Source organism: Hypoxylon fragiforme (genome assembly GCF_022984875.1).
Source record: "Hypoxylon fragiforme strain CBS 206.31 chromosome Unknown GGS25scaffold_8, whole genome shotgun sequence".
NCBI classification, from domain to species: domain Eukaryota; kingdom Fungi; phylum Ascomycota; class Sordariomycetes; order Xylariales; family Hypoxylaceae; genus Hypoxylon; species Hypoxylon fragiforme.
This window is the reverse complement of record NW_026054763.1, coordinates 566,923-578,302: the sequence shown is the minus strand read 5'-3', so window position 1 is coordinate 578,302 and position 11,380 is coordinate 566,923. Positions and strand designations below refer to the sequence as shown.

The window sequence follows — 11,380 nt, the reverse complement described above, 5'->3', positions numbered from 1 at the left end:
AAATATTTCCACGATCTTTGCGTAATGACAGACTGGCTTATTCCAAACACATAAGTAGCACCTGATCATTCACCTCAGGTATATACTTTCCTGGGTGAATTGGTAGGGCAACCGTATACAGATATCAACTAACAGTCATCATTAACTCCAGAGTAAATACACCAAGGTTAGAATGTCCGGGATACCTATCAATTAGATAATTCAAGCAAAGAAAGTTTAAGAAACAAAAAACCGGTGAACGCTTAACATGCAATACGACCATGATTTGTTGATGTATAGAAGTTGTTCGAATACTACCTCTAGTATGTTTACTGATCACCTTGCGTGCTATTATCTGTCATTTCTTCGGCCACCGACAAGAGGGTGTAGGCCTCGGCCTAGAGCATGAAAAAAAAACCACGATTTCTCAGGTTGTTTTTATCCTTCATGCGCAGCAATGCAAGTATGTCGTAGCTTATAGGACCGCATATATTGGGTAGGTCGCATCAAACGTCGCGGTGACCAATTGCTGCTGATGGTGGCTGATGATAGAATAATCAGAAAATAGGGGCGAGCCTCGGCTGGACACATACGTTTGGAGGTTTCTTGCAGGATGGCGTTGACAAATGTATACCGGTTGATCGATTTATAATCTTCTATAGTAAAGCTGAGGAAATTTTGAGCTCGTTGTTCAAAGAGGTGGCCTTTTCGAGGTATATAAAATAGGAGACCGATCCATTGTCGAAAAAGAGTCTCTTAGCTCTCTACACCACATCGACAGATCATTCATATTATCTTAACTTTTAAAAAGTCTACAACACCCCAAACTTATCACCACCACAGATTCCAATGGCCGCCCCCCGCCTCATCGCCATCATCGGCGCCACCGGTGCCCAAGGGATCCCCATCGTGCGAGACCTCGTGCAGTCCGGGGCCTACACCGTGCGCGCCTTGACGCGTGACGCCTCGCACCCGCGGTTCCTCGAGCTGCAGTCCTTCAGCCCCTCCTCCTCCTCCTCCGCGGCAGTAGAGCCCATCGTTGGCACTTTCACCTCCGAGGACGATCTGCGCGCCACGTTCCGCGGCGCTTGGGGCGCGTTCGTCAATATCGACGGCTTCAACGCGGGCGAGAAGACAGAGATGTTTTGGACTATCCGCGCGTATGAGATCGCGCTGGAGGAAGGCGTGAAGGTGTTTGTGCTGGGAAATCTTGATTACGTGTACAAGAAGGGCGGGTACAAGCCCGAGTTCAGGTTAGTCTAACTCTTGCAAAAGTCGAGTCTCGACGATTATGACTAGATAGTATCCGCGATTGACTCGTCATTAAACAACCTATTATCTAACCATGGGGCTACCCTACCTACAGATGCGGCCACTACGACGGCAAAGGCCGCATAGGCGAGTGGATCCTCCAGCAAAACCAGGACAACCAAGACCGGATGAAAGCGGCGCTCTTCACGACGGGCCCGTACATGGAGATGGCCATCTCGAAGCACACCGCGATGCCGGTCTCGGTCGAGCCATCACCCGACACCGGCGCCCCAACCGCGGTGTGGCGGCTGCCCCTCCTCTCCGGCGCCATCCCCTTCGTCTCCCTCGACGACTGCGGGCCCTACGTCAAATGGCTCTTCGACCACCCCACCCGCGCCAACGGCCTCGACCTCAGCGTCGCCATCGCCCACGTCTCCGCCGCCGAGCTAAGCGGCGCATTCACCAAAGTCACAGGCCGCCCCGCGCAAGTCCTCGCCGACACCCCGCTCGACGAGTACTTCTCCAAGGTCTGGCCCGTCGACCCGGACCTCCCCGCGGCATACAACGCGGACCCGAAGGACCCCGCGACGCTGTCGGTGCGGCAGAACTTCACCGGGTTCTGGAACTCGTTCAGGCACTCGGCGGGGAACGAGGGCGTCATTAAGAGGGACTACGCGCTGCTGGATGAGATTCATCCGGGCAGGATTAGGAGCGCGGAGGCATTCTTCAGGCGCGAGGATGAGAAGGGGGTGAGGAAGGGGTTGGGCACGCTGTGGGAGAGGGTGCAGCCGGATGCCATGGCGCATGTTCTGAAGCTTAGTGAGGATAGTAGGACTGGGAAGTTGTAGGGGTTTGCGTGAAAAGGGACGGGTTTGGGTCGATTTTTTTTTTTGGGGGGGGGGGGGGGGCTGAAAAGGGGTTAACGGATCATCATTCGCTCGTTTTGGTATTCATGACTGGGAAATAAGGCAAACACTGACTCGACATATAGATTTCTTATCATTTCATGACCAAAGTACCTACTTAGGTATCTTAGACTACATATTACTGAATCCTGGATGAAATCGCAAATGTGAAGATGTAGTTGATCTGGTTACGCTTAGGCTCAATGCCGGCCGGATGGATACCTACATGATAGTACTAGGCAGACATGAACTCAAATATGACCGCATGATTACTGTATATATGTTCATGCATGTCACAATTACAGCTCTAAGCATTAGTATCCGGTTCTCTGGGACCGAGATGAAGTTGATAACATCATGATTCATCGACGGATAGAGATCTGGTTGAAAGTTTTGGGCAAATCGCCCAATAAATACGATAATTGAGCCAACCACATATTTCAGCAAACTTCTTACTTGCAAATTATTATCGAACGCTACCATCATGTACGGAAGACATTTACACGAAACCAGGAAATCTACATATGAACATGTCGAATCCCCACGAGCTCACAAGAGTGGCAAACTCAGTAGCTCCCAAGGACTGGGGCCCAAACCGGTCCCCATACCCGTCCGCAAACAAACCAGCCCCTTGCCAGTCTACAAGCAGCCCAGCCCGATGCCAGTCAAGGTTGCCCTCACGCAAGAAGTGAATGTAGGCCGCGATCGACGGACACCCTTTACAACAGGGTTGAATACCCGTAAAGTTATGGACGACGCGGTCATCGTACAGACTCATAAGCCATCCTTGGATGGAGAGAAGGGGACGAACCACTCAATTCAGGATAACAATACGACGAGAATCAGCTTGACACCTTCGCCAGAGAAGTCGGACAGGCAGAGTACTCCTCACAACCCTGACCCTGCTGATAGGGACAAATCGCCTCAGCATGAGCATCCAAGGGCGACGACATATGGGGTGGCTTCGTCCTCGGCCCGGTCCTCGGCACAGACCTCGCAACCCGGACATCTATTGTGTCGAAATGCGCATTTTCTGGACACCGACCAAGATGGAGTCATCTGGCTCGGGGATACATATCGATGTTGTAGAAAGCTGGGTACGTCACTTTACGCACTTCCACCCACCATGAACATTAACCAAAACCCCGCCCTCTAACAATTTTCTAGGATGGGGCATCATACCGTCCTTCCTCGGCATGCTCGCCCTGCACACCACCCTCTCCTACCCAACCTGCCCCAGCCACACCCCCGACCCCCTCCTCCGGATCCGCTACGACAACGTCCACCACAGCCCCAACCGGCGGATGTCGTTCGACGAGAAGGGGCTCTTGAGGTCGGACCCCGCGTGCGAGAATCTGCTCAAGAAGTACGACGTCGAGAACAAAGGCGGCCTGTCTTTCCAGGATCTGCTTCGCTTCCTCGCCGCGCAGAGACACGTGACGAGTGCTGCTAAATGGTTGCTGGTCGTTTTCGAATGTAAGGCCCCTTTCCCTCCTCTCCTCCCCTATTTTCTCATTTCTCCTCCCCCAACCTTGCAAGACCAACTGACTAAGACGCCCACGCACACAAAAACAGGGACAGCCCTCTACACGATCCTAGCGCCCTACTCAACAGTTCTGCACAACGCCGACATCCGCGCCGCCTACGACGGGAGCATCCTCTCGCAGCTCGCCTCGGAGCAGCTCCGCCAACACCCCCTCCACCCATCCCCAAACCCGGCCCAACCCCAAGATCAAACCAAGGCGCAAAGCCTAAACCACACCCACATCATCAACAACGCGCAGGACTACATCGCCGGCACGACCCGCATCTCGCACCGCAACCGCACCGAGATCCACGTGTGCCGGAACCAGCACCGCTCCTGGCGGTCGACGATCGAGTCGGCTCTCTCCCACCTTTCCTCCTCCTCCTCCTACTCCCCCGCGGCGCTGCTGCTAGCGACCCTCGCCGCGCTTGCCGTCTTGGCGTGGATGCTGCGATATTTCGGCGCCGGCGCCAACCACGACTCCAACACCAGCTCCAGCTCCGGGTCTAACTTCGACCTCTTAAGATTCTGGAACTGGGGCACCAACCCCCACGCCCACACAAACGCCCACACAACCACACCATGGACCTCCCTCCGCCAGCTCCTCTCCTCCAAACCCGAGTCCACCACCCACCCCAACGGCACCACCACCACAAACCTCGCATCAAGCTGGCTATCAAGACACTTCTGGAGCAACAACCACAACAACAACAACAAAAACAGCAACATGCGGGAAGGCGCAAGCTGGACGAACGAGGCGCTGTACGAGGGCTGGGAGGAGAACATGGCGTGTGGGCGGGGGACGAACTGTCTTTGACGGGGCAGATACCTACTAGGTAGGTAGGTAAACAGGTTGGAAGGTTCAAAAAGGTGGGGAAGCAGGTAGGGTGGAGAGGAGAGGAGGAAGATGTGTAGGTAGTTGTGAATTGGTGGGTACTTGCTTCAATGTCTTCAATGTTGGGTATTTTCAACACATGTTGTGGAGGGTGTGGTGATGATGATGGTGATGGTGATGGTGATAGGATTGTAGTGATTTTATAGACGGTCATACAATTACAATTTTCAGACGAACGACGTGTTGCGTGATAATCACACGAAATTGTCGAGTTAGTACAGACTTAGTCTGATGTACAATGTGTTGTTTAGTCACTAGAAAAAGAATATGTAAAACCCTATTATAATTCATTGTCTTATTGATTCATCACGGCGTTACTGATCGTATGCTATCTAGACACACTCGATGCTAAGTAGGGACACACGCCGCATCGGCCACGCCGCCTTGAGATTAGTATAGGCACCTAGGCCTCTAATAAACTCATAGCTTCAACCCCACCTGCTTAGTTCCATCATTTGTATGCCAGCGAAAGTGGTTGACCCTCATTGAAACGTTTTTTTGGCACATTTCAACTCGATTCAGGAGGACGCAAAGTATCCTAGTAAAAAAGCTTGCCCCCTCTCTTGGGTCTCCCATAGCCAGTTCTACGACTGCTACCGTCGGGGAATATAGGGGGCAAGGTTGCGTCATCGATCTGTGATTGAGGGTCGGTGACTCGAAAACTATCCTTGAACGCGGCGATGTATAGGTCTTGCAAGGACTTGTTCCAAGCTGCGATGGCATTCTCTCGCTTGATTTCTTCTGGTGATTCGATGTCAAGGTATCCTAGCTGTTGGTTCATCTTACCCACGACCTTGCCATCTACGATGAGGGGTCCTAGGATATCTTCAACCTCCGTCTTTGTTATGTTCAGTTGATTGGCAATCCATGCAATCTCCATACGAGTGTATGGCGCAATCAGCTTCAGTATCGCCTTGGTACGCATGTTGCGCGTAACCTCGTCAATATTCTCCGCAATGAACGGGTCGGCCAAGATGTCCTGGTTCTTCTGGAGTACGCTGACATAGGCGTGCATATCATCACGTTGGAATGCGTCAACCAGCTCCGTCATGGCGGCTATTCGAGGATCATTGCGATATGGCTTGGTTTCTTGCGAGTCGAAAGGGTTGATGTCGGATCTCATGAGCATGGTGGTGAGGAGGAGGTATTTGAGGACCTGAATTCGTTGCAATGATCCGGCCTCGTCATAGTTGCGAAACGATTCGAAGAAGTCGCTTTGAGCATCTTTCCAATTTTCCTCGCTCATATGCATTTTGCCGCCACATTCACGAATGATTCCCATAATCTTGGGATGTGGCACGGCAGAACGGACCTTGAGAGCTTTCTGGTAGAGTACTTTCAATTGTTTGTTGTTTCCAGTCGCAGCATACATCTGTATCTCCAAGGCGTAGATCTCCAAGGAATAGGTTCCCTTGTTAGGGTCGTCGGTTCCGTCCTCGCGTTGACATGCCTTTTGTAGCTCGCGTAGTTTCTTAGTGACCAAAAAGTATTGCTTCCGATCAAGAAGAAGCTTCGCCAGCTTGATATTGGTTTTGAGCCAAAGGCGCTCGTTGTTCGTACTCTGGAAGCAGTTTAGAGTCAAGGAATAGAACTGCTCCATAGCCTTTCGTGCGGCATCATTCTCCGACTCCTTCTCAATATAATCCAGCATATTGTTAATAGACTTCTCGGAATAATTTCGCGTGACAGCCGACTTGACGTATGTGAGAAGCTCGGTGTAATGCTCGACTGCCTATATTGATTATTAGCTTACATACTGGAAAAACAGAACGACGGGCTAGTCTAAGAACTGACCTCGTTGTATTTTCCCAGTCGAAACTCGAGCTTGATGGCCTGCTTCAGACCCTTGAAGCCCCAATCGCCTTTCTCTGACTCCAGAGCCGGAATGCCCAGAAACTCTCCGATCGCCTCATCGGGGTCACTGGACTTTAGCTGCTTGGCATTGTAATACTTATTCTCTATGTTTATATCACCGGACTCTTCGTCGTCATCGTCTTCATAGTCGAAGTCGTACCTAGTAGATGGTTAAGATTGGTTCAAGCCATAAATAATAGCAATTGCAAAAGGGACAATACATACTGCTCCGCATCCGACTCCTGCATGAAGTCATCGTCGTCTGACATCTTGGCGGTGTTTGGTAATTTGACGGTGAAGTTTGGATATTTTGTTGCGCCGGTAGGGAGAAGTGAGTAAAATGTGAATGGAATGAGTATGGAATGATATGGTAAGTTCTTTGGGGGACAAGCTGCAAAAATGCTAAGTGCCTACTGTAGGTAACCTAGCGAAGTAGACCAAGAAATGTCTTTGCTTGTTGGTGGTTAATGTTTGTTTCGGTTGTTGCAGTTGTTGTTGTGGACGTTTGGATTAATGAATAAGGCGGCTGTCTGCCCTTCTGGAATACGGAACGTTAAAGGTAAGCCTTATCTAATCGGAGCTATAACAACCTCAGTGTAGTTAATCGATGAAAGAGCGATTTGAACTGGGAACGTGGGGTATGGTGGGGCTAGTATATGTAGGTGCATGCAGTAAGTTAGTAACCCCAACCAGGTTGCTAGGGTTATGATAGTGCACTAACATGTACGCCGCTAGTTACCTAATGTTGTCAAGTGCCCAGTGGCAATCATACCTAGTAGTGACCCACATATAAAAAGGTTATCCAATCAATTGTTGATTTTACTCCGTTCACATGGCAACTTCTTAAACTTCAGCCACCCAGCATTATCATTATTAAAACTTCTTTCCCATTTCCATTTCATTGAGTCTTATTTACCCTTGAGACCCATCCACCCACCCACCATCCATCCATCCATCCATCCATCCTTAACAACATCGCATCACTCAAGCCGTCAACATGAGTTTGCAACTAAAAAAGTCATACCATCCCGCGCTTTTGCGCAACCAGAAGCGTGTTTACGAAGAAGAACAAAAAGCCTTGGAAGAACGCAAGAAGACCGAGTCGCGCATCCAGGAGATCAAGGAAGAACGCGCCAAAGAAGAACTACAGAAACAGCTTGCCATTTCCGGAGGCCGCAAGGTTGTGGATCGTGTTGAGTGGATGTACCAGGGTCCCAGCGATGGCCAGAATGGTACTACCGAAGAACTCGAAGGCTATTTGTTAGGCAAACGTCGAATAGACAACATCTTGACCAAAGGATCCGATCATGAAAACCTCAAGAAGTCTGCCGGAACCGAAACTTTCATGGCCCTACAAAACGCAAACACCGAGAGGGATACTGCGATAAAAATCCGAGAGGATCCCCTTCTGGCCATCAAGAAGCAAGAACAAGCCGCCTACGAAGCCATGATGAATGATCCTATCAAGAGAAGGCAACTGCTAGCATCTATGGGGAAAGCTGAAGAAAAGCCATCATCACGAAAGAGAGAAAAGGATGACAGGCATTCGAGACGACATAGACATAGATCACATTCGAGAGAACATCGTCACCACCGACACCATCGATCTGATTCTAGAGATAGATCTGATAGCAAAGATAGACGCAGTTCGAGGAGAGAGCGCCATGTCGACCGCCCCGAACGAAGGCGATCTACCACTAGAGACGAGCCTAGAGACAACAACAGATCCCATAGGGGTCGATCACGGAGCCCGCGTCCTAGCGACACTAGAAACGAGGGGTATCGACAACGCCACGATTACTCGGACGAGCCACCCAGAGTACATCGACATCATTCCGACGACCAAGAGGATCGGCGAGCTTACCGCGATCGACGGCCTCATAAGGATGGGCCGGGTCGCAGCCGACATAGCCAGGGCAATAACACTGGAAATTCCACTGCCGATGCGGCAGAAGAACGTGCGCGTAAACTAGCAGCTATGCAAGAGGCTGCTTCCAATCTTGATGAAGACCGAGAGAAGCGACTGGAAGCTCTGGCCGAGAAAGAGCGGCTAGAGCGGGAGGCAGATGATAAGGCAAGAGAACGATCGGGAAAGTACGGCGAAAGGGAATTTGTGAATGGGTTACGGAGGCAGGTTATTTCCTGAGCACAAGGACGGATTACGGTTACAGGACGGCGTTTGGAGTTGAAGGCTCTTTTGAGTTGAGCTTTAGGGTTGGTCTACGCACAGGTCACCTAGTGGATATGACGAGGGCTTCGTATTGATATTGAGGGATATCTCCGTGTTTAGGGATTCAAACAGCTTTCGGGTATCAGCCATCAACAGACGGCGGACCCTAGTTTCAGAAGGATGATGGTCTGAGCTTGTAATGAAAGGAATATGAGTTTGCAGGGCTGGCCATGTTGCTGTACAGTACATATGGGAAGGATGGATAGGTACTATGTCTCGTCGACACCTAGATGGAGAGAAATGCAAACTACGGACTTATTGGCTTGGTCAAACACAACAAATCTTGCCTCATTGTGATGTGGGGAACTCTAGATCGCGGGAGATATACGTTGCATGATTCTTTGCTTGTTCTTTTCGTTTGTCGTATGATATGCGTGCATGAATTCACTACCTTGGTAGGTACTTGATATCAATTATTCCATCGGTGTAATTGTGCCATCTAACTCTGATATGCCGACCGAGCAGTCTAACCTTAGTGTCGTGAACAGTCCCACGCGTCACAGCATCATTAACGATAAAACTAGAATTGCGCCCGCCCTTCTTTCTTCCCCGATCGGATCGGGATCCTACCTATGTACCAGTCCGCCGGGACGGCCCGTTGTAGGTATTCCACCGCGCTTCCGCACCGGTTCTAGTCCGTAATTATCTATTAGAGCGGGTGGGGGAGGGGCATAAGTATTAAGCCCTCGTGCTGAAAACGTGCTTTTGTTAAAGACTATGTATGCATTATATTGGATAGTATAATTAGCTACGTCATACTTCACCTATTTCAAGTTTAAGAGACAACTTCCTGCCGGGACCGAGTTGTGCATGAAGTCGTCACATTAAGCAAATATCTCAGGCCATGGATACGGGGACGTATGGGAATAAACTAATACATGGCTAACCTAGGAAGTTATGTATGCATGTAGGCAGGCAGGTAGCAGGTAATTAGGAGGAATATGCAGCTACGAGTGAGTGGGGAGAATCCGACGCGGAATTAAATCTGCTTTTACTAGTTATTACCCAATCTTAAATCCGAAACCTGTGGAATGTCCTTACATATTCTTGCATATTACAAACTATTATAACTATTCGATGCCGTCGCTGCCTACCTACGGCGTGGTAATTTGGGGCGTCTATTAGATATAATTCGACGTGTTTTGGGCATTCCAAGAGATTGACGACGTGTCTTCGAGAGGCTTAGAGGCTTATATAAAATCCGTTGTGGAATCATCTGAGGAGATGGATACGAGTATAATTGCATATACTCAGCCATTCTTCTCCATTTTCCGTCATTTTTCTCCCAAGCTCTGACTAATCGGGAATTGGCAGTAGGATACCTAGATAGATGGTCGGGTATGGAGTAAGAAGGATCTGCTTTGCAGCCAGTGGTGGACGGTTGCTTGCATAAGGCAGGCATGCAATGCAATGCCGAAAATCCATTGGGCCCCTCTGTCTGGATGAACAGCATAGAGTGCTAGGCATGTATGTAGGTACCCAGAAGCAGGTTTTACGACTCCTGAAAGAGGTTCATCTGGTCTGAAATATCCAATTTATGGAGATGGATATTATTGCAACTGTAAGGGACTTTTTGGACCAGCCACATTGGGACACCACACACATTAGTACAATAACTATTATCTCTCTCCTGTCAGAATTAGGTATCAAGGCGAACTGATAATTTATCAAATCCCAGAAAGTCCAGGAATGTAACCCAGCGTTGCCCCAAGTTAGCCGCAAGCCCTTCTGTTGCATTTTTGCAAGGAACGCGGAGTGGCCAATTAAGCACGGGTACCGGGTTGACTTTATGAAGATCCTCATGACAAAGGGGATTTCAGCAGCCCTTCCCGTTTTTTTATCGCCCTCCCCGCGGGAGAGGTACATTCATTACATAGTAAATATCAAGGAGTTTCATTGTATATCATAGTCACTATAGCGATAATTGATTAATTTCTTATATAATAATACGATAACTATTAGAAACAAATACATACAAATTCCAAGGCTGAACAGTTTTCATAGGATAACGCCATTCTACATAACTATCTATTTTAAGTAAATGACATGACAGGTGTGCTGGTGGAGAATGTCAAGTTTGTGAGGCCCCTATAAATGTTGTATGAATGTAATGTAATACGGAGCACCCACGATACACAATATTATGTAAAAAGTGTGGCGCCGTTGGATTCTCGTACATATGCCAGCTGAGGTGTACATACTACATAGGTAGGTGGCTGCGGGGTTAATGTTATTAAGGAAAGACATTCTTGTGATACGTCCCTTTTTCGAACCTTTTTCTTTGCCTCACATGGGACAACATCATTGATGGCTAACAGGCTGGCAGGCGAAGTTCATACATCATGATACATGGGATTGATACATGGGAGTTCGAGAACAACAAGCGTCTGGTTAGTTTAGTTAGGTAGTTAGGTAGTTAGGTAGCTACAAAAGCTAAATATAGGTAGCGTCAGTCAAGTAATACACTGCATACACTGCCATACAGTTGATGTCTGAGATGATTGATCAACTTATGAGATGTGTACAGCTTATGTACATAAATAATGGAAGTTTGTACCACGGTAATATCTGCAGAGTGGTCCGTGAGTCTCGGCTGGTCCTATCTAGCGCCACAACTATGAACTGGCACTAGACCCCTTTGCGACGTTCATGAGGCTTATGGTTCCCTGCTAACCCATCGGGGGCAGGTAGTCCAGATAATACCTGCTTAACTTTACCTAGCACATCAGCACATCTCTTCT

General features: G+C 49.1%; 4 protein-coding genes across 4 annotated transcripts; 3 read left to right on the top strand and 1 right to left on the bottom strand.

Annotated features, from left to right (window-relative positions):
- Positions 1-828: 828 nt before the first annotated feature.
- On the top strand, positions 829-2,078 carry GGS25DRAFT_533767 (NAD(P)-binding protein; the record flags this gene model as incomplete). The annotated part of the gene is made up of 2 exons (XM_049265709.1): positions 829-1,232; positions 1,346-2,078. The coding sequence occupies 2 exons, from the start codon at positions 829-831 to the stop codon at positions 2,076-2,078; spliced, it is 1,137 nt and encodes a 378-aa protein (XP_049113681.1).
- A 541-nt stretch (positions 2,079-2,619) lies between these two features.
- On the top strand, positions 2,620-4,548 carry GGS25DRAFT_533765 (Caleosin related protein-domain-containing protein; the record flags this gene model as incomplete). The annotated part of the gene is made up of 2 exons (XM_049265708.1): positions 2,620-3,232; positions 3,303-4,548. 2 exons carry the CDS (start codon positions 2,620-2,622, stop codon positions 4,475-4,477), a joined length of 1,788 nt encoding a protein of 595 aa, XP_049113680.1. The 3' UTR covers positions 4,478-4,548.
- A 284-nt stretch (positions 4,549-4,832) lies between these two features.
- Positions 4,833-7,053, bottom strand: GGS25DRAFT_502418 (PCI-domain-containing protein). The gene is made up of 3 exons (XM_049262014.1): positions 6,635-7,053; positions 6,350-6,569; positions 4,833-6,287 (listed from the first exon to the last, which is right to left on the bottom strand). The coding sequence occupies exons 1-3, from the start codon at positions 6,676-6,678 to the stop codon at positions 5,094-5,096; spliced, it is 1,458 nt and encodes a 485-aa protein (XP_049113679.1). The 5' UTR covers positions 6,679-7,053; the 3' UTR covers positions 4,833-5,093.
- Positions 7,054-7,257: 204 nt separating this feature from the next.
- On the top strand, positions 7,258-9,142 carry GGS25DRAFT_502417 (Pre-mRNA splicing factor-domain-containing protein). The gene is made up of 2 exons (XM_049262013.1): positions 7,258-9,033; positions 9,095-9,142. Exon 1 carries the CDS (start codon positions 7,407-7,409, stop codon positions 8,553-8,555), a length of 1,149 nt encoding a protein of 382 aa, XP_049113678.1. The 5' UTR covers positions 7,258-7,406; the 3' UTR covers positions 8,556-9,033; positions 9,095-9,142.
- Positions 9,143-11,380: the final 2,238 nt, after the last annotated feature.

Coding starts and splice junctions, on each gene's coding strand:
- GGS25DRAFT_502418 (XM_049262014.1), bottom strand. CDS start 6,678: ATGTCAGACGACGATGACTTCATGCAGGAGTCGGATGCGGAGCA. Junction 6,570..6,634: donor CAGGAGTCGGATGCGGAGCA/GTATGTATTGTC, acceptor ACCATCTACTAG/GTACGACTTCGACTATGAAG. Junction 6,288..6,349: donor GACTGGGAAAATACAACGAG/GTCAGTTCTTAG, acceptor TAATCAATATAG/GCAGTCGAGCATTACACCGA.
- GGS25DRAFT_502417 (XM_049262013.1), top strand. CDS start 7,407: ATGAGTTTGCAACTAAAAAAGTCATACCATCCCGCGCTTTTGCGCAAC.